Source organism: Megalopta genalis, chromosome 3 (genome assembly GCF_051020955.1).
Source record: "Megalopta genalis isolate 19385.01 chromosome 3, iyMegGena1_principal, whole genome shotgun sequence".
In the NCBI taxonomy this organism is placed as follows: domain Eukaryota; kingdom Metazoa; phylum Arthropoda; class Insecta; order Hymenoptera; family Halictidae; genus Megalopta; species Megalopta genalis.
Window position 1 is genome coordinate 9,937,147 of NC_135015.1, and position 25,365 is coordinate 9,962,511.

General features: G+C 37.3%; 6 protein-coding genes and 1 long non-coding RNA gene across 16 annotated transcripts; 1 reads left to right on the forward strand and 6 right to left on the reverse strand.

The window, feature by feature from the left end:
* Window positions 1-20: 20 nt before the first annotated feature.
* Window positions 21-3,687, reverse strand: LOC143259081 (odorant receptor 85b-like). The gene is made up of 6 exons (XM_076519920.1): window positions 2,773-3,687; window positions 1,855-2,288; window positions 1,687-1,786; window positions 487-597; window positions 234-389; window positions 21-128 (listed from the first exon to the last, which is right to left on the reverse strand). The coding sequence occupies exons 1-6, from the start codon at window positions 3,316-3,318 to the stop codon at window positions 75-77; spliced, it is 1,401 nt and encodes a 466-aa protein (XP_076376035.1). The 5' UTR covers window positions 3,319-3,687; the 3' UTR covers window positions 21-74.
* A 1,422-nt stretch (window positions 3,688-5,109) lies between these two features.
* Window positions 5,110-7,421, reverse strand: LOC143259093 (odorant receptor 13a-like). 2 transcript variants are annotated; one of them, XM_076519945.1, is made up of 5 exons: window positions 6,882-7,421; window positions 5,879-5,978; window positions 5,692-5,802; window positions 5,357-5,512; window positions 5,110-5,291 (listed from the first exon to the last, which is right to left on the reverse strand). In XM_076519945.1, exons 1-5 carry the CDS (start codon window positions 7,325-7,327, stop codon window positions 5,235-5,237), a joined length of 870 nt encoding a protein of 289 aa, XP_076376060.1. In that variant the 5' UTR covers window positions 7,328-7,421; the 3' UTR covers window positions 5,110-5,234. The 2 variants fall into 2 exon arrangements, with proteins under 2 accessions (XP_076376060.1, XP_076376059.1); XM_076519944.1 differs by having other exon boundaries at window positions 6,519-7,420.
* Window positions 7,422-7,568: 147 nt separating this feature from the next.
* On the reverse strand, window positions 7,569-10,493 carry LOC143259106 (uncharacterized). Its single transcript, XM_076519966.1, has 5 exons — window positions 9,947-10,493; window positions 9,261-9,360; window positions 9,059-9,169; window positions 8,335-8,490; window positions 7,569-8,264 (listed from the first exon to the last, which is right to left on the reverse strand). The coding sequence occupies exons 1-5, from the start codon at window positions 10,468-10,470 to the stop codon at window positions 8,208-8,210; spliced, it is 948 nt and encodes a 315-aa protein (XP_076376081.1). The 5' UTR covers window positions 10,471-10,493; the 3' UTR covers window positions 7,569-8,207.
* Window positions 10,494-11,652: 1,159 nt separating this feature from the next.
* Window positions 11,653-14,978, reverse strand: LOC143259084 (odorant receptor 4-like). 4 transcript variants are annotated; one of them, XM_076519929.1, is made up of 5 exons: window positions 13,557-14,976; window positions 13,038-13,248; window positions 12,159-12,314; window positions 12,037-12,085; window positions 11,653-11,960 (listed from the first exon to the last, which is right to left on the reverse strand). In XM_076519929.1, exons 1-4 carry the CDS (start codon window positions 14,363-14,365, stop codon window positions 12,083-12,085), a joined length of 1,179 nt encoding a protein of 392 aa, XP_076376044.1. In that variant the 5' UTR covers window positions 14,366-14,976; the 3' UTR covers window positions 11,653-11,960; window positions 12,037-12,082. The 4 variants fall into 4 exon arrangements, with proteins under 4 accessions (XP_076376044.1, XP_076376043.1, XP_076376045.1 ...); XM_076519928.1 differs by having other exon boundaries at window positions 12,037-12,089; XM_076519930.1 differs by lacking the exon at window positions 12,159-12,314 and having other exon boundaries at window positions 12,037-12,089; window positions 13,557-14,978.
* A 537-nt stretch (window positions 14,979-15,515) lies between these two features.
* On the reverse strand, window positions 15,516-18,467 carry LOC143259082 (odorant receptor 2a-like). Of its 5 annotated transcripts, XM_076519923.1 has the most exons (6): window positions 17,554-18,467; window positions 16,669-16,768; window positions 16,494-16,604; window positions 16,204-16,359; window positions 15,975-16,024; window positions 15,516-15,908 (listed from the first exon to the last, which is right to left on the reverse strand). In XM_076519923.1, coding segments are annotated over exons 1-6 (1,332 nt in total). In that variant the 3' UTR covers window positions 15,516-15,907. The 5 variants fall into 5 exon arrangements, 4 of the variants coding, with proteins under 4 accessions (XP_076376038.1, XP_076376039.1, XP_076376037.1 ...); XR_013032911.1 differs by having other exon boundaries at window positions 15,975-16,359; XM_076519924.1 differs by having other exon boundaries at window positions 15,516-16,359; window positions 17,554-17,823; window positions 17,917-18,467.
* Window positions 18,468-18,618: 151 nt separating this feature from the next.
* Window positions 18,619-19,274, forward strand: LOC143259108 (uncharacterized). The gene is made up of 2 exons (XR_013032914.1): window positions 18,619-18,757; window positions 19,140-19,274. It is a non-coding gene; the product is annotated as an uncharacterized LOC143259108 (long non-coding RNA).
* Window positions 19,275-19,698: 424 nt separating this feature from the next.
* On the reverse strand, window positions 19,699-22,898 carry LOC143259100 (odorant receptor 2a-like). Of its 2 annotated transcripts, XM_076519958.1 has the most exons (6): window positions 22,375-22,898; window positions 21,245-22,149; window positions 20,723-20,822; window positions 20,548-20,658; window positions 20,259-20,414; window positions 19,699-20,000 (listed from the first exon to the last, which is right to left on the reverse strand). In XM_076519958.1, exons 2-6 carry the CDS (start codon window positions 22,045-22,047, stop codon window positions 19,947-19,949), a joined length of 1,224 nt encoding a protein of 407 aa, XP_076376073.1. In that variant the 5' UTR covers window positions 22,048-22,149; window positions 22,375-22,898; the 3' UTR covers window positions 19,699-19,946. The 2 variants fall into 2 exon arrangements, with proteins under 2 accessions (XP_076376073.1, XP_076376072.1); XM_076519957.1 differs by having other exon boundaries at window positions 21,245-22,898.
* Between the last annotated feature and the right edge of the window lie 2,467 nt (window positions 22,899-25,365).

Sequence of the window (25,365 nt, forward strand, 5' to 3'; positions counted from 1 at the left end):
TACATTATTAATGCCAGTACTTCAATACAACTGTTTTATTTGCTTGATCTACAAATAACTACTAAAATAAAAAATTACCCTATTGTTGTTCGTAGAATACTTAAATAGGCCAGTGATGATTTGATAATCTGTAAATGTAGACCCGCGTGATCAATACTGAAAATTTGTTTTAGTAGGACTCTCATGTTGTTGCGATTACGATGTGACTGAATTATGTATGACATCTTACTTACGTTTCCAAAAGTCGTCAGGTCTAAGACAGCTATCTGCCCGGCAGAGATTTTCGACGGAAACCTTGACATACCGATGATCAAAATTAGGCTGCGAATCGTCTCGATTGGGAAATGATACCAATCGATGGTAAAACATAACAATCCAACATTATCAGTCTGCAAGGTATGTACACAAAATAAACATTAGTTTACTGAGTAGTTAAAAGTAATGTTTAGTTTACGATAATTAAGCTACGACTAGAATTGTGCTTACCTTTTCTACCAGAAGATCTCCTATGTAGCACAGTATGAATATATTGAACATAAAGGCTATCAGTATCACAATATTTGTAACAAGACCGACGGTATTGTTGTTCTTCCAATCCTATCATAAACAACATTTTAAATTAAAAAGACGAGGACGAAAATTCGACTTTAACATACTACTACCCCTGACTAAAAGCATGCGAACAGTTTTCAAACCACAATAACCTGTTTAAAACTGGACTAAATTTTTGTTTAAATGTTAAACGGACTACTTTACTGTATACTAACAAAAATACTCTTTTATAATTTTACCATCTCTTCAAATGTCAAAAAAATATAAAAAACTCTCGTTTTTTAACTTTTTATGCTTATATGCTTCCTGTAAATTTCATCGTAATCGGTTGACGTTGTTACGAGTTACAAACAATTCAAGGCCGCGAATATGACAATTTCTTATGGATTTCGATCAAAAACAGGCAATTTTTCAGTAGATGTGGCTTGATTATACGTGAACAGATTACAATGAAATTTTTAGTATGCATATAAATTACTGAGATTTACAAAACATATTTTTTAAATTGTCATTCCAAGTAATAGCTAAAATAAAAAGAATATTTTGGTCACTTCACAGAAAACTAGACACGTTAAGATTTTTAAAAAATCGACATCACTTAGCCCAATTTTAGAAAACATATTGCATCTTAAAAAGTGTTCGAATACTGCCAGAGACTATATAGTATGTACTGTTTATTGCTCAGAAGAAGTCCGTCGTTTCGGTAGAGTACACAAAGCACAGGACACGCTGAGGGAAATCGGGAGGCGTTGTTTGTTTTTAATCGGCTAGACTCGAGTTCCTCGATTCGTGGAAATATCGTGTTACGGCTAACTCGGGGCTAATAGGAGGGGATTATTTCTGCCAATAAGGGAAACGTGTTTACTCTACTTCTGGATAGATATTAGAATGGGTCCTACACTTTCCTCGGCAGACTCTTTCTAAGCAACGGACAGTACAGTATGCTTCCAAAGACAATCGAAAAACTCCGATTATAACAACGATTTGACATACAAATTTTTCTTTAAAATCTCATTTAAGTTTCCATAAAACGTTTGTAAGGATGTTCTCGATCTTTATCATCGACCTATTCAGTGTCGTTCGAGGCATACAAAAAAGAGCCTAAGCGGTCAAAGAACGTGATATTCGGCGCACCAGTATAGTATAATATTCAACCAGACATATCAGAGTAGTCGAACCAAGGAATTCGAAAAAACATGCTTCTTGCAGAAGTGTCTCTATCATTGACGAAAATCTGGAAAGATTGATACAATATGCTTCCGTCATTGATGAAACCAGTGATTCATGAAAAATGAGGCTTACCTTAGTGTTCGTACATGGTGCTCGACGATTTTTGCTAATCGTGGATTCAAGTCGGTTCTTCTTCCTTGGTCAGCTAAGTTTTGCAAATTTAGTATCATGATGTCGATTTGGCCGCAGACGTGCGCGGCGAACAATGCGGCCAATCCGCATACACTGATCGTCACAGAATTGATAATGTACCCACAAAAAATGTGCATAACAAACACCAAATCGTAATAGGGCCTTTTCTGTGGGTCGAAAAGCCCGCTGTACGCGGGATAATTCAGCGGTTTGATCGTCCGATTGTGTTCGTCGATGTGTGTACCGATCGCGTACTTAGCGATCGTATGGTACAAAAAATCGCCCGAATACATCAACACCACGCACAGTATCGTTACATTTCGACTCATGTTACCGTACTTCAGCATCAATTCTCGTTCTTCTCTTCGCTCCACCTGTCACAACATTCCCCAGTGTTCCTCGTTTACTCGGACAATTCTTTCATTAACCATTTCGCTCCGGGTTTATGTTCGATGTAAAACGAAAGTGTTCCGATGACATCTAACCGTTAATTAAATAATGGTATAGTAAAACATTACAAATTTTTCGAATATATGAATGTGTCACTTTAAATCGTGTGTCACGTTTGCATTATGAAGACACGTTGGCTCAATTCGAAAGATTAGAATTCGTTTCAATCGTACTTTGTTTGCACGTATCTCGGGTATTTAATTAAAGGATTAAACGGTGTACTTGTACATTCCGAGCACACGTGCAGATATTTGCATCCATCAAAATTCAGTATAAGGAGATAGTTCCTATTATTTTAAATCAATTACTATAAATATTCACAAGAAGTGTTACAAGACTTTCGTTCTGACCTCTCTTACTATCTACTTTAATTGGTGAACCAAGGTAATTACGAAACAAATCACTGACCTCTTTCCAATCGTCTTGCACGATCCGAATGCATTTCTTGAGGGCGGGCTTACTCGCGATGAGCGACCAATACTTGAACATAGTTAGCCAAAAGAACACTTCTAAACCTACTAAGCTCATTGCAATCGTGAAGTTCTTTTCTTCCAACGTGAGGTACAAAGTAAACGGTATTAACGCGAATAATAGAACTACATTGCAGACTCCGATCGCAAGTTGCGGTAGAAGTTTGTGGCTGTCTTTCAACAATCCCGGCCAAATGCCAATAGATTTCATAATCCATTTGCATGGCTTGAAAAGGTAAACGATGTCTTTTTCGTAGTACGGATTTCGCGGTTTGCCGACATCCTGACCTTGAACAACGAGCGGTTTCATGCTCGCTTGTAGGTAACTCGACAGCTCGGTAGCTCGACAGCGACTGTTCGCAAAAAAGATCTCAGCCGCATTGATTATGCACGGACACAGAACTTGCGCTGATATAAGCACATATGCCCTGCATTGATTGTGGTTTCCAATTAATCGACCATACGTTGAAAAAACACCATACATCCGTTGAAATTATGGAATTTTATAGAGGGTCATGAGTTGTAATTATCCGCAAGCTCTTATGTTCGATTGCTTTACACGCAAAGTGCAGTTTGATGTTGTATCCCAGCTGAGACAGTCTCATTGTCTATATAGTCTTCATTCAAAGTAATAACTGGGCGCAAGAAATGATAATTTGCTGTAAATCATACACCGTTGTCTTTTTATTGTTTCTTATTTCACTAACTGACTTTCATTACGAATGCATAAAATCGTCAATCTGGTTTAACTTATACTGTTAAACTCGAACTCAACTGTGAAGTTATCGTATTGAAATTAGATGCTGCACGAAGCACTTATTTTAATTACTACATATTGTCTAGCTAAACTACCTATTCTTTTGAAGACTATGCGATTCTCGATTCAGATTTGCTGAAATGTACAAAATTAACGTCTAGCGTCATTAAAGTGTTCGATTCTCTATGAAAGGAAGAATTCATAGCCATTTTCTTTGATTTTGGGAATGATTGGATCAACGTGTGGATAGATTCAGGATTCTGAACAATAAAGGAGAACGCTTTATTGTCTGCTCGCAACTGTGGCTAAGCCCTTCGCTTATTGAATTTCAGATGATTGGTTCGAATGTGAGACGTGCGACTTCTGAGTGAACGGAAGAATTAAACTGTGAGTTGCAGTTATTAATACTTCATAACTCATAAAAGAGAGTTAAAAGTCACAACAACAAAAAAAGCTAGAAACATATTGCTTTATATATCCAGTCCATATAACGAAATTTCGTAGCTACAGATTTTAATGCGAGCACTACCTAAGGTTTACGTAAGGTTTACGGAGAATAGCATAATCAAAGTTAGGCAAACTTCATTCGACTGACGAGTAACGAATAAGAATAAAATGTTAATTCGTTAAAAGTAAAATAATTATGAAGTATAGTCGTATAGTTCTAGTGTTCTTCGTCATTTCTTTCTGACCAATATGTACATCCTATATCCCACAGTTTAATTAATGCACAAATCTAATTTTTTTGTGAAATCTATGGAACTTAATTTCCATTCAGTGATATAGAGGAAATTGACGTCTATAGTGATTAAAGTGTTCGATTCTTTTCAGGAAGAGGATTCCATGAGAAGCCATATTGTCTCGGATGGGAATGATTGGATCAACAAGTGGATAGGTGTAGACTTCAATGCCCGACTCTGAACAATAGAGGAACCCGCCCATTGAAGCCGCGCAAGCGTAGCCAAGTCCCCCAAGTATTGGATTTCATGGTATTGGTTGAAACGCAACGTATGAGCTTCGGTGTAGTGATTGGATTGGTAAGAGATTGTTAATATGTTTCATACTTTGATACATTGTCTCTTGTGGATTAGAATGATATTGTTTGAAAAAGGTATCTTTGCATTGGATAAATAAAACTTTGAAGAGAATGTTTGCTGCTACCGATGTGTTTTTTAAGCACGTAACTTATTAAATCATCATTTTATTTATATATTGTAAATATATTATGTTTTACTCACCATTATACATGTATATTTACGTAGGATACTGCACGATTGATTATACCTATTTTAATTACTAAATGAACGTGATAAATTATTTCGATTATATTGTATATGTCTCTTTATGAAAAAGTAGCTGCTCAACTAGTTAGAGATGATATTTTTCACTGGAAGAACCAGAAGTGGTTTCCTGTAAATTATAGTTATATATTTACAGTGATCCATAACTACGTTCGTAGGCTTAGTACTTAATAACCTATACTTTCAAGTGAACTTATTTATGTTACGACGCCGTACAAACAGTGCAATTGATTTATTGAAACAACGGACGTTAATTAAATCGTTATTAGATATGTTTATAAAATCATAGCTGCCTCGAAGTCAGTTGAGCCAAATAAAATTTTCATAACATTTAATATTATGTTAGAGAGACGTAAGTGTTCGCAGCAAATTCAAATAAACTATAGACGATTTCAGGATCTGCAAAGCACGCAGTCATGTAAATGTGAAAACAGATTGCATTGTATTTAAAAAAAGTTACTTACAACGGTGAACAAATCTAAAGACAATTCAGTTACTTTGCCACCCACGAGTCTAGGTGGGTACAGTGATATGGCGTTTAGCAAAACAAAGCTGCGCGCATTTTTTCCGGGTAAATTGTACCAGTCGACCTCGTAGCTGGCAAATCCGATCTGTGAACACTGTCAGTACGCTAGTTTCAATACAGACTATTTCGATTACTCTAGAACCTTTAGGAGGTAGTATTTTAAAATTGATGCAGCGAATTTCTAGTTCAAATTGTACATGGGGAAAATCATTTCTTGTAACAAATGATCAAATCATTTATAGTGATTACTGAGAAAAACAGCATGTTCATTACCTGATCTGTAAGAACTTCGCCGATGTAACAAAAGATCAGCGTGTTGAAAGTCAAGGAAATTATATAAATAGCGTAAGTTGTTATCGCAATTCCATTGCTGTTCATCCATTCCTAGAATCAGACGACGTTGATAGATATTTTTGATACTGACGTATAAAATTAATCAGTCTTCAGTTATTATTCTTACCGTCAGACAACAGTACTCCAGCAAACATATGAGGAAGGTGGACGCCGTGATTTCCATGAAGATAATCTCGCTAAAGGACTCCCCAATAGTCTTAGCATATCTGAAATAGTTATTGATAGACGCACTGCTTTTCAAAAATAAATATAACTGAGCAGAATTAATCTTCCTCGGTTAGAATACAAGTTTAATTTGGATACATGTAGAAATAAGAACACAGAAAATTTTAAATCATAATTTCACTTCACAGATAGATAAAGTCATTATTTAGATACGAAATTTAGAACGCGCTAAGGATTAAAAATAAAAATAATTGCTGTATTAGAATGGATTGAACGTGAATCTAAAAATTCGTAAATTCGAAGATTGACCTTTTTAAAATTCTCGAGAATCAGTGTTATGGTGAGAAACAATTTGACGAGCGTCATTAATAGACAGCGGATTCAATGTATAAAAGTGAATAAGTGAAATACAGATAAATGAATATATCGGAAGAATGAACTAACACTATTAAGTCATTTTCAATTTGTTAAAGCTATTAATAGAAGAAATACATCTCTATTTGACTCCTGCTTCTTACAATTGGTGCAGACAGTTCTTATTTTGCAGTCTGGTCATTACTCTGAAACAATGTGCACTTAACCTTAATATTTCAGCATGATTCTGAATGATCTCCGCCACGGCATCGTGATCCCTATGTTTCTCCTGTTTCTCGCAATTTAGCTCCTCCAGTCGCGCTATCTGTATCTGTACCTGTCCGCAGATGTGCGTTACGAAAAACACGATCAAACTACACGCAGCTGTCGTCACGTTGTGTCTAACGAATCCCGCGAAACACTGTACACCGTATATGATCTCATAGTTAGGGCTAGACTGAATATCGAAGAACCTATCAACGCCGGAGTAGGCCAGCGCTTTCAAGGTGATATTTCCGACCACGCGACGCCTGGAATACGGCAGCATGAAATGAAACGATATGCCGCCGAAGCAAATGAAAACGACGCACAGCAAGATCAGGGTTCTGCTGAATGTCGCCTGCTTCATCATGATGTCTCGGTGGTGGTGATTCTTCACGGTTCTCCAGTCGTTCTCCATGATTTCGATGCAACGCGCGAAAGTCGTACGCCTCAGAAGCAGATAGACATATTTGATCGCGGACAGCATACAGTTGCTGATAGGTCCTAATAACTTTACTCTCATCATTGTGTTTACATCGCTGGAGATTATCTGACAACACATTGGCACGATGATTGATATCAGACCGATGAAGCATGTGATCAGCAGGATGATCGAGACCACTTTCTCCCTTCTGCTGGTGCAGCCGTAAATCAGCGACCAAATGCCGAGCGGTTTCAATAACCTCCGACACATCTCTAAAGCGTAGTCTATGTCATCCTCATCGTTCCACTTTTTACAGGTTCCGACCACTTTGACACCCGACCGTTCATGCATGCTGGCTAGTCAGGTGCACACTGCCGACTGATCGACAAACCCGAAAGTTGCTGGGCAATATTGCCAGAACGCAAGCGCAAGTATGCATGCTTTTTGTCCGCGTGGTAGGCAAACCTCTAGAATATCGCAAGGAAAAGAAATCGCCGATAATTGCACGTTTCATCGCGTACGTATCGTATTTCGCCGACAGATCGAATCAGGAGGGAACTCCTCCTAGAAACTCATGTCACAGAGGTTACCGACCTTTCGCGGGATAGCCATCGCTGTGCTGTCTCAGTGATCGTTCTTTCGTTCGTTCTAGTGAAGCAGGATGTGAGGTGTGAGGTTTCTTTTGTTATTTGACATGCTATGTCCTTTTCTTATTTTCGTGGCAGAATATTGATGTTCGGGTACAATTACCTTTATTTATTTAATTAATGTTAGAAGAACAAGAGTCAGATCCTTCGTTCGCGTTATACAAAAGAATCCTCATTCGTCGCACGATTTTACATTAATTTAAATTTATGGAGCAGAATCAGAATTTTATGAAACATCGCAGAAAATATTGATTATTGACAGAAATGTTCACCACCAGATTGAACTGTTAATAGAATTGGACGAATATAGAGTGAACGACGATAAGTATTGTGATTAATTTATTGGAATAATGTTTTATAGAAACAATAATTACCAATTGAAGTATTCACGGTTTGCTGAATATACACAATTGCAATTGTTCCGACGTGCTTTTCACTTTTTCATGTTTTTCGTCGATTTACCTAGGTGACGATTAGTAGTAACGTTCATTATTTGCTTCATAGTAAATGGAAAATCCATAAGATTGATACGATTGTGTACTATGTTAAAAGTGAAGTAACAGTTGCAGACGATTGATATTACGCTAAGTATCAGTGACTGTTCGTAGTAGGTTCAGATACACAACCGTGGTCTTCACGATCTAAAAAATATAAATAAGATTTTATTCTTTTTTTTTTCATGATGCAATTCCACTTATTTCAGTTACTTACAACGCTGAATGTGTTCATAGACAGTTTGATCACTTTACCAGCCATGAGCATGGGTGGGCAGAGTGATGTCATGTTGAGTAAAACAAAATCAGCCGCCTTATTTGCTGGTAAGCTATACCAACCGACGTCGTAGCTGGCGTATCCGACCTGAGAGCACTGTAAGTATGTTCATTCAAATGTTCGTTATTTCCAATGTGTCAGATTTATGTAAAAATTCTACAAAATTAATTTGATCGATCTTTACTTTAATCGAGTAGATCAAGAAAATGAAGTTCTATGATAATTGTAAGTTTTCTTAGCAGTACTAGTCATTATTACGAGGTGTGGACAGAAGGTTCACTGAATTACTTAATGGAAGCAACGCTGTATTAAGTGTATAATTGGGTCCCAAAGGCCATGGGTTGATTTTCCCCAGGCTGCCAACCTCACCTCCGCGATGGTGGGACCTGGGCAACGCTTTTTTATGGCGGCTAACGAGGCTCTGGCAAGTGTCGCTTGAGGTGTCGGATGGCAGAGACACTCTAATAAGAGTAATGTTAGGATTGTTGGACATCATTTTTCAGCACATGCACCTGTAGTAAACACAACACATACGGCGACATAATCGTGTCGTATATTACTTGTGCTTAACAATGGAAGTAACTTGACAATCTGATAGCTAGTTTAATTAACTATTTCCGTGAACTTTTTGGTCACACCTTGTAAAATAAGTAATGATTGTTACCTCTTCGGTGAGAAGATCACCTATATAGCAAAAGATCATCGCGTTAAATGAAAAGGAAGTGACGTAAATAAGGTATGTTGTCAATGCAACTGGATTCATACTATTCCATTCCTAGATCGAAATAAATTTGAAACGCAAGTAAGTTATTGTACTTACAGTAAGAAACTGATGAGTTTTTAATCAAGCATCGTATCATTCTTACCATTAGACAACAGTACTCAGCCAAACACATACTGAACGTACAACCAAAGATTTCTGTTAAAAGGAGCTCGTTCAAAGATTCTTTGGCGTCGCTTGCAAGTCTAAAATATTTATGGAAAAGGACATTGTCATGTCTGTGTATTTATCTCTTGTATTTTGTGCGAGTAACATTGAAATAAAATTCGAGGATATATGAAATGTAGAAAAATTCGAGTCTTCTTGTCTGAATCAGTTATCAGACTATTTTAAATTTTGGGATTTCGAAATAGTATGTTTCAAATTTATAACCCACAAAAATAATTTGAATGTTTAACTGGAAAGTTTTCCTTCATGTAACTTATTCATTAAACTCGCTCAAAACTGTTGTTTTAACATCATTTAATTCGTATAGACATTTGAACATTACGATTTTTGATATAGTTCAATTTTAACATTTGTTACTTCTTAGTGGCGAAAATGATTTGTTCAACGACATCACAAATTATACATAGCTAGATGAAATAAATAATTTTAGCATTCCACAGAAACAGGTAGAATTCATAGAAAAATTGTAACAATCAGAGGCTATTAACTCTCTGCGGTGGAAATCCAAATAATAATAATTACATAATTAACCAAAGAGAGAATTAAAGTTGAACGGAAGACATGCGTCCGTAAAAGGTTAATTTGGAATAGAGGACAACTGACTTTAAGGTCCCAGCATGATCCTGTATAATGATCGACAATGGATCAGGTCCAGTCTTTTTCTCCGTTGTCTCCTTGTACAGTTCCTTCAATCGTAACAACTGTATCTGTATCTGACCGCAGACATGTGTCACGAAAATCACTGTCAAGCTGAACGACGCCGCGGTGACGTTGTACCTGAAGAAGCCCGAGAGAAGATGAGCGAGATAGATCAGCTCAAAGGTTGGGCTGGATTTAACGTCGAAGTACCGGTCGTAGCCAGGGTGAGCTAATTTTCTCATGGTATAGTTTCCTTTGAGTCGGTGTTTGTTCATCAACGGTATGACGGTGTAATACGAGATACCGGCGGAGTAGATGAAGATGAAGCACAAAATCGTCAGATTCTTGCTGATCGATATCTGTTTCAGCATGATGTCTCGATGCTGGGGATTCTGCACCCTCTTCCAGTCGTTCTTGATGTGCTCGACGCAACGTCCGATAGCCGTCCCATTGAACACCATGCATAAAAATTTGATGACCGTGAACATGCAATAGCTCGGCGGGCCGAACAGTTTCACCTTTAAAATCGGGTTCTGCTCGGCGAAGAATATGTGGATGCAGATGGGAATTACGAAGAACGCTTGGACACAGAGTAGCGTAATTCGTACGAAAAACGAGACGACATGCTCCAGCGTGCCTGTCTGCTCCTGGAGCAGTGACCAAACTCCAATCAGTTTCAGCAACCGCCGAGACCAGCTAAAAACGTTATTTATATCCCTCTCATAGTTCAAATTTTTCGTTTCTTCAACCTCCTGGTTCCCAACGCTCATGTTGACTCTTCAAGTGTACGATACTCACTGATCGACGAGACTGCGAACTGCGGGAGAATATTCTAACAACGCAAGCGCGAGTACGCGCGTTTTTGCGTTCCTGTGCCTGCGAAATTTTGCAAGGGACGGGTCGCCGATAATTGTTCACAATTTCATGTATATGCGTTCTACTCAATGTGGGGATCGATCGAATCAAGGGGGAACTTTGGCTATAGAATCGAGTTAAAAAGTTTAGGTCTCTTCCGTGGAACGCTCATTGTTTTGTTACAGTGATTGCTGGGTAATCGTAGACATTGCCGTGTTCGGTTTAGAATTGTCCAGTGTGAAAGTATTGTTCTGCTATTTTGTATTGTATTTTTAGATACTTTACCTAATTCTCAAGCTGTGAATCCGTACGGATTGTTAAACAATTTTTCAACGTAAGAACGTTTAAAATTGAAAATTAGACGAATTCTTCTTTAATAGTAGTGGCGAAAATGATTTGTTTCTATTGGCAAGGTACAATGCTTAAAAGTTTGCTGTAAGACAATATGTACTGTGTTTTGCTCAGAAAAAGCCTACGGAGAAAAATGAAGGACCGATCCCCACCAACTCGCCCATTTTAACGCCCTAGCAGAAGTAGGGTAAACTCGTCTCCCTTACTGGCAGAAAGGATCCCTTCCTATTAGCCCATGTTATACATAGAAGAGTGGGGACTGCGGGCGTGCATGACAGGCGGAGCGTGCGGAATACAGTAAATTCTCTCTAATTGATGCTCAAATTATGCAGAAAAATTTGGGAAAAGGAGATACGATTATTCGAGCTTTGCAGCTCGTTTTTATAGTTATTGACAATCGGAAACTATAAAAACGAGCCGCAAGACTCAAATAATCGTATCTCTTCTTCCCTCTCTGCGCAATCTGAGCGCGAATTAGGGAGAAATTATTCTACCACTATTGCCCCTCTGCCGTAACGATGGACTTCTTCTGAGCAAGGCATAGTACACGGTTTCTTGTGGAAGAATAATGTACGACTCTGAATATTGATGACTTTTTATTCAAGTAAGCTGTTTCAGCTCTTAAGAATATTTATAAACTACTATTTTTGTAGGTTTCTCATGTCTGGAAGTGATTTTTGACAATGGTCTACGAACCTATTTGGTGAGAACGCTGCCATCATGGTAGGTACTTTCGTCTAAATGCATTCTATGAACTCGGTGAGCAGAAGATCTACAAAAATTTGTAGAAAATCGTTACACGATAATAGTTTTGCAACAATTTTGAGATTAATTGAAGGATGAATTACCAAACGGTGACGGTTCGAAGCAGATTCAAATAAATTAATGATGTCCTCACTACCTGGAAAAGATTAGATTCTAAAGAATCTTGATGTATTTTGAAAATGTTACTTAGAATAGAATCACGTACAGATCCAAATGTGTTTATCGATAAGTCTATTACATTCCCAGCCGTGAGTTTAGGCGGTTCAAGAGATACCGCGTTTACGAGAATAAGATTGTAGGCCCTCCTCGGTGGCAAATTATACCATTCAATATCATAGGAAGCAGAGCCTATTTGGCTACACTGATGTAGTGTTTTTAGCCAAGGAAAGAATTATGAAACCCAGAAAGGAAATATTTTTTTCGAGAATGTAAACATTATACACCTTGAAATTTAATCTGGTATACGGAGATAATGAATAAAATAAGATTACTATACTAAAGTGTTGATAATAGTGCACACTTTTAATGCTAGCAGAGATCCATCACGTAAGCTTCTAATTATCTTTGAATAACTCTAGTTTTAAACTTTCTTAATGACTTAAATTGCTAAATACTGTTTAGAAATAAATCAATTATGAAATGAACATTGGAAGTCATTTCTATTTAATTGAGAAATAATAATGAGAAAAATAATATTCATATGGATTTATAACTAAATCGAAGTGTCCTTGCTTTGGAGCGAGGTCAGGTGTATAGACTGCTTGAACATTGTTCATTATCTCCGCGTGTCTAATCTGTTTCTTGAAATGATGTTTACATGTTACGGAGTGCAGCATACGAAATAAATGCTTGTCTAAAAATGCATATACGTCAAATGATAGAGTGATATATTGTTCAAATGTTCTAAAGGAATAATCTATTTACAATGGCTTATGCATTAAATTCATATATCATTATTTGTATATATAATATATTTGATGTATTTGATATAATATAAAAAGTATCATAAAGTCTGCTTTAAAGTCTGCTATTCAAATTTCTTTCTCTAAAATACTAAAGCTAAATGGATCTTGTTAATAAATACCTGTTCCGTTAGTAGTTCACCTACGTAACAAAATATCATAATATTGAAAGTGAAAGAAATTAACAGCGTGAAATACGTGAGTAACGCAATCATATCATTTCTTCGCCATTCCATCATACAATAGAATTCAAGAATACACATAATCACAGCCGATTCCGCGATCTCTACCAAGTTCAGCTCGCGCAAGGCTTCCTCGACATCTTTAGAAAATCTAGAATATTCGTTGAAAATAGTGTTAAAATTTGTAATTACTGCGTTTCTCCTATTTTTAATGATAAATCGTGAGAATGATGATCTCGTACTCTATGTATAATGTTTCACTCAGCAAAAGACACCCTTAGATGTGATTTCGATTCTTTGATTATTAAGTGCATTGAAAACACAAATGGAAAACATTGAATAGAAATCGAATCTAATAGAGCAGATTCGAGCAGGTCGAATAAATGAAACTGTACAATTATTAAGGGCAATTATTAGACAGATATTGCTAAATATTTGTGAGCCATCCGAAAACTTTACCTCAACACTTCAGCATGCTCCCGAACGATGGTGCCTATACGGTTATAAAAGACTCTCTTCTCGTGGTTGCCCTCGATCAGTTCATTCAATCGGGATATCTGTATCTGTATCTGACCGCAGATGTGTGTCACAAAGATCGCCGCCAGGCTATATACAGCCAACGTGATGGTGTATTGCATCATGCCAGACAGGCAGTGAACGAAAAATATAATTTCATAATTAGGGCTGGCTTGAGGGTTGATGAATTTGATGGGTGGATAGACAAACGATCTCCCGGTGATGTTTATGCTGCTTGTGTCCTTCGTAATCAACTGCTTCACTGTGTGATATGATATGCCTCCGGAGTAGAGAAATACAACGCTCACAACGATCAGCTTTCTGCTGATCGACGAATACTTCAGCATGATGGATCGATGATTCGGGCACGTTACCATCTCCCAATCCTTTTCAAGGTGTTGGACGCAGCGGCCCAAGGGTTTTGCTTTTACGATCAGGTACATGTACTGGACTGTGCAGAATAAAGTCATGCTGATCGGACCCAGCACCTTCACTATGTATTCCGTGGTGTTCTTCGTGAACATGACACTGTGTAGCGACGGCAGGATAGTAAAACCCAGAATGGAGATGCAAGCCGTCAGGATCACGATGCAAAAAGCTTTGTCCGCCATGGAGTGACGATGGTAGATCAGAGTCCATAAGCCGACCGCCTTCAACAACCGTCGGCTCATCTCCAGCGTATAATTCACATCACTCGCATGATTGCTGTTACCTGGTTCTTTCGTCGTCAAGGTACGCGGTCGAATGTACATGTTGACCCTACGGGTGCACAGAACCAATTGCACGCGATGCGGTTAAATCTTCTCGAGAACGCAAGCGCGAGTTTCATTCACCCAAAGTTTACGGGTTTATATAATTATGATTTCGCAGAACACATCGATCGATGTTTTTTTAGCCCATTGTACCGTTCTCTTGTAGAACGAAATATGAAGAGAAGACTAATCACAGAAATAATTCATGGCGGTCTACGTCTCTTCAATTTACCCGAAGGGGTTGATTCTACTATAGGCAGTCTTAATCGCGCGGGAGTAAAATGCACTTGAACAGCACATTTCCATCGCAGTTACGGTTCGCAAAGCATGGCTATGGACATACAACGATAACTGACCATAAAATTTGTGCTCCATAGAAAGTTAAAACAAAATCATAATGAAATTCATAAAACTTTGTTAACACTAGATTTACGAAATCCGTCAAATCATTATTCATATCGTAGAGATAAATTTATGAGTTATCTATTCAATTTATATGTTACTTACGGCAAACGTTACAATAACACTTGTTAAAAATCAGAATGAATGTCTAATTGTTACTTTTAAAAACTAATATAAAACAGCTGTCTTTTTGTGATCCGTACATCTAGTGTTCAATATGTGCGTCATTTTTAACTCGCTACCACAGGTTTCACCGATAACAGTTCTTGGACAACAAACAAGGACTTTAGCCGACATCGGTGATAAATCTGAGCAAAACCTGTGTCAGCGATTTCAATGTAACCTAACTTGTAAAACTTCTCTAAGCGACGCTTGAAATTCTAATTTGTGCAGTGTATTTTAGAGAGGACAACTATATAAGATAATGAAAAAATAGTTACATCAAGATTTCCATGTAATCTTGATCCATGGCTGGCATCCGATTGTTGTTAACGACGCAGTTATGAACACTTTTCAACGTTTCGTCGCATATGACGATTGTTCTTTCAACAACGCAGTTGTTTGCTATTTGTAGGATTTCCGCTATGAATTATCGTGATATCATTGAACTCGTATGCGTAAAATATGAAAACATTTGCTGGATAAGAAAAAACAAGGATTTAGATTTTAACATTGATCGTTTCGTTAACAAAGAACATAAAACTGTGAAGACTATATAGGGTGTTTAATTTAACACAAAACGCTCAAACATTTCAAATATTTCAAAGTAGTGTATAATATCGAGGACCATACGAATTGATGGACATGCAGTTCTTTTTTTAGAAATTTTAATGTAACATTTAATGTTACAGTAATGCTTGAATTCTTATCATTTTGCATCCAAATGAAACCGAACGCAACGTATATACACACAATAATATTAGACAAAAGGATGAATAATGGATTTGGAGATAACTGCCGGTAACGTTTTATTGGAGCAAACTAGTTCCGTTGTCAACAATATTATTATGTTATTATTCTTACTCAATACTTTTTGGAAGTGATTCTTGACAATGCCGAGTAATTTTATTCGGTAGAAACGTTTCTATCGGGACAGTTACTGTCACCTACTCATGTTCTATAAGTGCCGACCAAGAGAGATCTATAAAAATGAACACATGATGTAAAATATTTGTTACTTGATGATAGTAATTTGAAGTCTATTTACCAAGCAAATGTCCGAAGTAGATTCAAGTAGACTACTGACGTTTTCACAACCTAAAAAAAATTAAATCTTCAAAAATTTTTTATATTCTAACAATATTATTATCAATGAGACTGCGGATCTTTATGCAAAATAAAAATTGTTTGCATCATTTCCTCCATTTCATTCTCCCTTTAATAATTTGGTTATAAATATATAAAAACCGCGATCTAATAAAGATAAAATCTCTTACAGATCCAAAAGTGCTTATCGATAGGTCCATTATTTTTCCAGCAGTAAGTTTAGGAGGATACTGAGCTATAGCGTTCACAAGGATGAGATTGTAAGCGTCTCTCGGTGGCAAATTATACCATTGAATCTCATAAGATGCTGGACCCATTCGGCTACACTGATTCGATGTTTGCATGAACAAATGAATTATTGGTACAAAAACAAAATGATAATTGACCCTACATTTGCAGTGACATTAAGTAAAATTACTACTAAAGTGCATTATGTGTAATACAAATTGTTGATAAATACCTGTTCGGATAGGATTTCACCTACGTAACAAAATATAAATATAATGAAGGTGAAGGACACCAACAACATGATATACGTGAGTATTGCGATCATATCGCTGTTCTCCCATTCCTAAAAACAGAATGATACCAATAATGGCTATCGGCACTGAACATACCGATCGACGTTCCTTTACCGTCAAACAATAGTACTCGAGCAGACACATACACAACGTCGATTCCACGATCTCTGTCAAGCATACTTCACGAAGAGCCTTGTCAACCTCTTTAGAGAACCTAGAACAGTGATGGACGTGTCATGATAGCGACAATCAATTTTGATCACCAACATTCTAACCTCGTAGTAAATAATTCGAACTCTTAGCTACATAGAAAAAGTGGGTCCAAAGATGTGTAAAGGATAAGTACATAAAAATTTAGAAGAATGTAGGCTTTGGCTACCATAAAATCGTTGAAAGTTTTTGTCATATAAGGGTTAAATTTCACGTTCCCGTACCATTTTATACACAGTTTTAATGACTCAAACTTTTTCGATTGTAATACTTTCTAAGAAGACAGACAATTTCGTTTGATTGTATGCCTACATCTATTTCACAAAACCTATCAAACGCTAAGAGCGAGTAACGTGTGTGCTTTATGAGAATAATAAAACTGAAGTTACATGTATCTACACTTTTCGCCACTTCTATCGTAATGTATGCTGAAATTAAGATATTTATTCAACTAATTGCTGTGAGATTATCTTTACTACGAGAACAATTTTAAATGACAAAATATGAGTCGGACCAGTTTGACCAGCATGATAGATTTAATATCAAATATTAATAAGAAGAGAATAAAGTTCGATTCCGCCATCCAGGAACAGAATGAAATTCATAGTTAACAGTTTATTACTAGAAATCTCCATCACGGGTCGGACTTAACAAAGTACGACATGGGGCTAATAATCCTAATAAGTTAAAAATGGTGTAACAATATTTTTGAATTCTCCTAATTTGTTCATACTTTTGCGTTTCACCTATTTATTTGGATCTTAAACGCATAAAATCCGTAAATATTACCTCACTACCTCGGCGTGGTCTCGAACGATGATGCTAATTCGTTCATAGTAGGTGCTTTTCTTCTCATTGTCGTTCATTACCTCGTCCAATCGGGAGATTTGTATCTCGATCTGTCCGCAGATGTGCGTGACGAAAATCGCCGCCATGCTATATCCGGCGGACGTTATGGTGTATTGTACAAGAGCGGAGACACAGTGCAGACAGAATACGATCTCGTAGGTGGGGCTGGACTGGATGTCCAAGAAGTAGAAGCAAGGATAAGCGACCGGCCTAAAGGTGACATTCGAGTTGGTATTGCCTTTCGACAAAAACTGCAGCACCGTGTGGTAGGACAGACCTCCTGAATAGAGAAAAGCCACGCACGCAGTGATGAGGAATCTGCTGATGGACACTTGTTTCAGCATGATGGCACGGTGGTATGGATCCTTCAACATTCTCCAATCTTTCTCCAAGTGCTGAATGCAACATCCCAAGATGTTGCCCTTGAGGCCAAGAATGAAGTACTTAATGGTGGAGAACGTACAGAAACTTACTGGACCGAGCAACTTCACTATGTTCTTTAGGTCCTCTTCGACGAAAAACATGTTATAAGCCGATGGTAAGATAATGAAGAGTAGGCTGGAGAAGCTAGTTATCTGCAATAGGATTGCAAGCCTTTTCTCCAGTTTGCTTACGCGATGATAGACTAACGTCCATATGCCGAGCGGCCTCAACAACCAGCGACACATCTCCAGCGTGTAATTCAAGTCGTCCTCGTGATTCTCGTTGCAGCTCTTGATCTGGCTGCATGATCGATCACCCATGGTCATCCTACAGGCGCACGTTCTTGACTGGACAGAACGCGGATGAAATCTGACGCAAATTATCACAACGCAAGCGCACGTTCGATACTTTCGACCGCGGCCTACAGACATATCTAAAAACTGCAGTTGAGTAAAGGGAAACAATCGTCTTTTTTTTTAACGCATTGCCTGATCGTCCCGCAAACTTAATTGCGAAGGGGGAGAATATAATAGTGGGAAGACTGTGTAGAGCTTTTTCTTCCTTCGTTTGCAACCCTCGAGACGGTCACGTGCAATCGATAATCAAATGAAAACAAAGAGACTTGAGCGGTGAGTTGGTGTTTTTCAATGCATGGCTCTTGATATTCTGCTGCAGCAAAGTAACTGTCATAAAGTTAGGGTTCCTGTTTTTAAATTGGAGGGTAAGTTCGCATTTTCTTGCTTTCTGCACGCGTTCGTTATTTGCATCGCTCATATGTCACGAGCACGATGTGGTACTTGGCCTGGAAAATATTAAATTAGATTTGTGCGCGTCCTTATTTAAAATCATTACTGTCACATGTTTGTAAATAGCTGAGGTTGCAATATAGCTTTGGAAGCGACGATTTATGTGAGGATTTAAACCTTAATTTTGACATACAAAAATTGAGAAAATTGTGAGTGTGTTACTCAGTCTTCTAAGTTATTTCTTACGTTTCAAATATTTCTTTAATACATTTACGAATGTAATTGTGACATGGAATTTGTTGCAAAAATCCACAAAAGTGAAGGAAATCTTACGTTACTATTTGTATGTGATTTTAGATAATGACAAAAAGAATGTTAATATTTCACGATTTATAAATGAAAGTGGTCTCAACTGCTTCATACGTACAATGAAAAACCCAGTCGCCGAACGTATATGAGAAATTCGGGATAACCGGACGCCCGATGGTGGAACTTTGAACAGTAAAGTTATTCTAATAATTCGCTGTTAATCTCTTTCCAAATGTATAATTATATCATAAAAGCAATAACCAATGTGTAGAATATACAATGGCTATTTCATTTTTCTTTGCACATTCACAGTTTTGCAAATTCATAATACTTTCTTAAATATGCGCGCTATAAATTAACTAAATACTCTTCGCAACATTTGAAAATCTAATTTGTGACAAAACACATTCGAAAGTATTTATTATTATTTAAAAACACATCGATACTTTAAAAACAATGCCTGTGAGATACTTGAGATACTGAGCAGGTAATACTATTCAAATTACACATAAAAAATCTTTTATATTCTCAAAATTAAAGACTTAAGTGAGACGCCTTGAATACGAAAAGTAATATTAATCTAAGGGATAAATAACAGATTTGGAGATAACTGCTGGTAACAGTTTACTGGAGCAAATACGTGTACATAAATAATATTATTATGTTACTATCCTTACTTAATACTTTTTGGAAGTGTTTCTTTACATTGTCGAATAATTTTATTCGGTGGAAACGCTTCAATCAGGATAGTTACTGTCGCCTACACATGTTCTATAAGTGCCGACCAAGAGATCTATAAAAATAAGCACGTGATGCAAAATATTTGTTACTTGATGATAGTAATTTGAAGACTATTTACCAAGCAAATGTCCGAAGTAGATTCATGTAGACTACAGACGTTTTCACAACCTAAAAAAAATTAAATCTCCAAAATTTTTTATATTCTAACAATATTATTATCAATGAGACTGCGGATCCTCATGCAAAATAAAAATTGTTTGCATCATTTCCCCCATTTCATTCTCCCTTTAATAATTCTAGTAAAATGTAACTAATAAATTGATATTAATAAATTTGTTTAATCTCCCCTCTGTTTTATATCACATCTACCCATTTCCGGTTATAAATGCATAAAATCTACAGTCTAATAAAGAACAAATTTCTTACAGTTCCGAAAGTGCTTATCGACAGGTCCATTATTTTCCCGGCAGTGAGTTTAGGAGGGTACTGAGCTATAGCGTTCACAAGAATAAGATTACAAGCTTCCCTCGGTGGCAAGTTATACCATGGAACCTCGTAAGATGCTGGACCCATTCGGCTACACTGATTTAATATTTGGATGAACACATGAATTATGGCCATAAAAACAAAGTAATAATTGACCAACACTTGCAATAGCATTGAATAAAATTACTACACAAGTGCCACATGTGGAATGCAATTAGTTGATAAGTACCTGTTCGGATAGATTTTCTCCTATGTAACAAAATATGAATATAATGAAAGTGAACGACACCAATAACATAATGTACGTGAGTATTGCGACCGTATCGCTGTTATCCCATTCCTAAAAACAGAATGGTACCAATAATGGCTATCGGCTTAAAACATACCGATCGACGTTCCTTTACCGTCAAGCAATAATACTCGAGCATGCACATATTGAAAGTCGATTCCATGATCTGTGTTAAGCATACTTCACGAAGAGCTTCGTCTACTTCTTTAGAGAACCTAGAACAGTCATAGATGTATCATGATAGCGGAAACTGAATTAAATTCGGAAACTGAGTTGATCTTAAAATAGTGGATACAAAGTTGTGTAAAGGAAAACTAATTAAATTAATTATTTCCTTGCAATTTTAAAATAATTTTAAGATGAGAAGATGTGAAACTTATTGTTTTGAACAAAGTAATAGGTTTAGCGTTAAATATTAATAACAAGGGATTAAAATTTTATTCTAACATTATTTATAGTTAACAGTTTATGACTAGAAACTTCCAGCTACGAGTCAGACTCGTCGAAGTGCAGCAAGGAGTTAATAATTTGAATAAACTGAGAATAGGTTAATAAAACTCTTAAATTCTAACGGTTCATAGTTTTGCATTTCACCTACTCATTTTAACCATAAATGCATGAAATCAGTAAATGTTACCTCACCACCGCAGCGTGATCTCGAACGATGATGCTAATTCGGTCGTAGATGGTGCTTTTCTTTTCATTGTCGTTCATTAGATCGTCCAATCGGGAAAGCTGGATCTGGATCTGTCCGCAGATGTGCGTGACGAAAATCGCCGCCATACTGTATCCAGCGCACGTTATGGTGTATTGCACAAGAGCGGAGAAACAGTGCAGACAGAATACGATCTCGTAGGTGGGGCTGGACTGGATGTCTAGGAACTTAAAGCAAGGATAAGCGACCGGCCTGATGGTGATATTGGAGTTGGTATTGCTTTTTGACAAAAACTGCATCACCGTGTGATAGGACATGCCTCCCGAGTAGAAAAAAGCGACGCACACGATGATGAGGAATCTGCAGATTGACACTTGCTTCAGCATGATGGCACGGTGGTATGGATTCTTTACCATTTTCCAATCTTTCTCCAAGTGTTGAATACAACGTCCCAAGATGTTGCCCTTAAGACCAAGGATGAAGTACTTGATGGTGGAGGACGTGCAGAAACTGAATGGACCGAGCAACTTCACTATGTTCTTTAGGTCCTCTTCGACGAAAAACATGTTATAGGCCGTTGGTAAAATAATGAAGAGCAGGCTGGAGAAGTTACTTATCTGCAATAGGATTGAAAGAGCTTTCTCCAATTTGCTTACGCGACGATAAATTAACGTCCATATGCCGAGCGGCCTCATCATCCAACGACACATCTCCAGCGTATAATTCAAGTCGTCCTCGTATGCCTCGTTGCAGCTGTTGGTCTGATTGCATGATCGATCACGCATGGTGATCCCCCAGACGCAAGTTCTCGACTGGAGCAGGACGTCGTTGAAATTTGTAGCATATTATCAGAACGCAGGCGCACGTTCGATGCATCCGATGACCACCTACAGACATACGTAACAACTGCAGTTGTGTAAAGGGAAACAATCGACATTTTTTTAGCATATTGCGTGATCGTCTCGCAGACTTAATTGCGAAGGGGGAAACGTAATAGTGGAAAGACTATGTAGATCGGTTTCTTTCTTCGTTTGCAACCCTTGCAACTGTCACGTGCAATCGATAATCGAATAAAAACAGAGAGACATGAGCGGTGGGTTGTGGTGCTTTACCAGGAATAGCTTTTGATATTCTGCAGGAGCAAAGTGACTGCCACAAAGTTAGGGAGGAGGATAAGTTCGAAATTTCTTGCTTTCTTCATGCGTTCGGAATTTGCATCGCACACGTTAGCATCACGGCCTGAAAAACATTAAATTAATTTTACACGCGTAGTTATTTAAAATCACTAGAGTCACATGTATGTAAGTAAGTTTGGAAACTAGGTTTGCGAAGTGACGATTCTTTGTACCAAGGATTTACGTAAACAAATTGTAAAAAATTTTGAGTATCTTTTTCTTGGACATTGACACAAGTGAATCTTCTGTGTTACTTCTTACGTTTCAAATATTTCTTGCATACTATTCACGAATATAATTTGTGACATGGATTCTGTTGCAGAAACCAGAAAGGTGAAGGAAATTTTGCATCAGTATTACTACGTGATTTCAGACAATCACAAAAAATTCTAGACTTTTTTACAATTTCTGGTAGACGAGTGGAATTATGTTAAACACGTAATAATTATCGATGGCGTGATGTAAGTATAAGTTTCTTAGTTTGCCAAACTCTCGTTTATGAATTATAACAGGACTCATTCAAAATTCTACTTTTTAAGAAATATTTGTATATATCTTTCTAAGGCAGAATACTTTCTACAGTCTCACATGCTTATATTAAATAACAGCAATGTAGATGTAGTAGGTTTTGGAAACTATTTCATTTATTTCTAGACTGCGACACAAATAAAATGCAATACGAAAAGATAATAAAATCGAATACAATAATTTTCGTAGTCGCACGCCGAAGTTGTAAACCGTATTCGTTATGTTACAATATCGTGTCATTATCGTAATCGTATAACGTAATTGTGATCATGATCGCAGCCGTGTAAGTAATCATAATCGTGTTCGTCCGCGATATTCTCACGCAAATAGAATTGTATTACAACAAAAAGGCTTGTAATATACTATCTTTTATCAGTTTATATCAAACTGACAAATTCAATTACCTCATTTCCTGATTCGGAGCAGTAATTGGTACAAACCTAAAAAGATATACCTTTACCGCTTGAGATGTATGTTCATTTCCACTTTGAAAAAATTACGAGCAACCAAACTCTAAATTCCTACACTACCCTTATAGTAGCGCTCCGGTAATGAAACAGGGATCGGCTAGTCCACACAATTCCCTTACCAAAACTCCAAAATCGCATCAAACCTCCGGCCACGCAAAGCTGCCTGGCCCTCGGCTCGTAACACTGTTTTAAAACTAGTTTGAAGGAAAGGTAATGTAGTGTAGTAAGAGTCGGGTCATTTTTTTATTCCTTTATTTTGTTTATTTTTGAATACAAAAATTTAAGATGTCTTATTCGACAAATACAAAGTTAATTATGCCCGAACACCAACCAAAGACACAGTAATTCATCACCGCACAGTAACCAACTCCATTACCCTATACGTCTTAGAGTAAAATAACTTCAATCCAAGGAGCCTCAATTCACAAATATCATGGATGGTACTAATTTTTAACTAGATGTTCAAATTAATTCTTTTTGAAATATATTCGATCAAATCGAATATTACCAAAATTTTTGGAATGCATAAGATTTAAACTAACAGTTACTATATGTATATATACGATCAATTATAACTACGCACTAACAGTATCATTAATTAAATGACTTTGATATTGTGCGCATTATTAACACTTAACGTGATAAGCACTTAAAACTAATCTTACAATACCGGTATCGCACTACCATTTTTCTTTATCATCATCGATTAATTTGTTCAACCGCATGATCTGTATCTGAATCTGTAGATACATGTGACGAAAATCACCGCCATCAAAGTCGGCGGAGTCACAGTGCAGAAAGAATATGATCTGGTATGTGGGACTAGTCTGAGCGTCGAGAAAGTTGAAGCAAGGATAAGTGATCGACTTCACGGTGATCTTCACGTTGGTATTGTCTATTGACGAGAACAGCATCACCGTATGGTAGGACATGTCTCATGTGTAAAGAAATGTCACGCATACTGTGATCAAATATCAACTGATGGATGCTTGTTTCAGCTTGATGACTCGATGATATGGACCTCTCACATATTTCCAATTCTTCTTCGCGTGTTTTATACGCCTTTCCAAGATGTTGCCCTTCATGCCGAGGATCACGTATTTAATTGTGGAGAACGTGCAAAATCAACCGAACCAAATAGCTTCACCACGTTCTGTATGTCCTTTTCCAGGAAGAACATGTTGTTGGCCGACGGTAAGATGACGAAGAGCAGACAAGAGAAACAAGCCAACTGCAGAAACAGTGACAAAATTCTCTCCTCTCTGCTGACACGATGATAAATCAAAGTCTATACACCGAGCGGCTTCAATAGCCACCGATACATCTCCAACGTATAATTCAAATCGATCCTATAATGGTCATTGTGGCTTTTCTCTCAGCTCCAAGATCGATCACGCATGGTGACCATCAAGGTTTACGTTGTCGACTGGTCGCGATGCGGTTGAAATGTGACGCACAGCATTGTCAGAACACAAGTGCAAATTTGATGGCATACGACGGTTCTTCGTCCGTCTTCGATTAAAAGGGAGAGACTGTTACCACTGAGCTGCGCTTATAAGCACACGAAACTTGTGTTTGTCATATGCAGTCGAAAATGAAGTAAAGGCGGATGTACATGAGCAGCTGTAATAAGCAGCTATAACTGTTTGTTTCTAATAACTACATATATACTTGTATTGCATCACGTAGTTCATAAAAAAACACATTCGAATATGCGTTGTGATATCACCTTGAAATGACCTTGAACCCCGAAGATGATGGTCAAACTTCGAATATTTCTCACAAATCAGTCATATCTTTTGCAAAATCTGCGATCTGCTTACAAAACGAAAGTTGCGTTTGTGTGTGAACTTCATCATCCAAGTTCAAGATTATATGGAGGTTATATCACAAAACATATACTTACGTATTTCGTGATGAGCTAAGTGAT

Coding starts and splice junctions, on each gene's coding strand:
- LOC143259082 (XM_076519921.1), bottom strand. CDS start 18,467: ATGTCTGTAGGCCGCGGTCGAAAGTATCGAACGTGCGCTTGCGTTGTG. Junction 16,605..16,668: donor TCGAGTACTATTGTTTGACG/GTAAAGGAACGT, acceptor TTCTGTTTTTAG/GAATGGGAGAACAGCGATAT. Junction 16,360..16,493: donor GTGAAATCCTATCCGAACAG/GTATTTATCAAC, acceptor ACATCGAATCAG/TGTAGCCGAATGGGTCCAGC.
- LOC143259084 (XM_076519927.1), bottom strand. CDS start 14,365: ATGTACATTCGACCGCGTACCTTGACGACGAAAGAACCAGGTAACAGC. Junction 13,249..13,556: donor GAGCATGCTGAAGTGTTGAG/GTAAAGTTTTCG, acceptor CGAATATTCTAG/ATTTTCTAAAGATGTCGAGG. Junction 12,315..13,037: donor GTGAACTACTAACGGAACAG/GTATTTATTAAC, acceptor ACACTACATCAG/TGTAGCCAAATAGGCTCTGC.
- LOC143259093 (XM_076519944.1), bottom strand. CDS start 7,327: ATGCATGAACGGTCGGGTGTCAAAGTGGTCGGAACCTGTAAAAAGTGG. Junction 5,803..5,878: donor TGGAGTACTGTTGTCTGACG/GTAAGAATAATA, acceptor GTCTGATTCTAG/GAATGGATGAACAGCAATGG. Junction 5,292..5,356: donor CTTTAGATTTGTTCACCGTT/GTAAGTAACTTT, acceptor CGTGCTTTGCAG/ATCCTGAAATCGTCTATAGT.
- LOC143259081 (XM_076519920.1), bottom strand. CDS start 3,318: ATGTATGGTGTTTTTTCAACGTATGGTCGATTAATTGGAAACCACAAT. Junction 1,787..1,854: donor CACCATGTACGAACACTAAG/GTAAGCCTCATT, acceptor CAATCTTTCCAG/ATTTTCGTCAATGATAGAGA. Junction 598..1,686: donor TTGAATATTATACTATACTG/GTGCGCCGAATA, acceptor TGTTTATGATAG/GATTGGAAGAACAACAATAC.
- LOC143259100 (XM_076519958.1), bottom strand. CDS start 22,047: ATGCGTGATCGATCATGCAATCAGACCAACAGCTGCAACGAGGCATAC. Junction 20,823..21,244: donor GATCACGCTGCGGTGGTGAG/GTAACATTTACT, acceptor TGACTGTTCTAG/GTTCTCTAAAGAAGTAGACG. Junction 20,659..20,722: donor TCGAGTATTATTGCTTGACG/GTAAAGGAACGT, acceptor TTCTGTTTTTAG/GAATGGGATAACAGCGATAC.
- LOC143259106 (XM_076519966.1), bottom strand. CDS start 10,470: ATGTTCACGGTCATCAAATTTTTATGCATGGTGTTCAATGGGACGGCT. Junction 9,361..9,946: donor GATCATGCTGGGACCTTAAA/GTCAGTTGTCCT, acceptor TAAATATTTTAG/ACTTGCAAGCGACGCCAAAG. Junction 9,170..9,260: donor CTGAGTACTGTTGTCTAATG/GTAAGAATGATA, acceptor ATTTCGATCTAG/GAATGGAATAGTATGAATCC.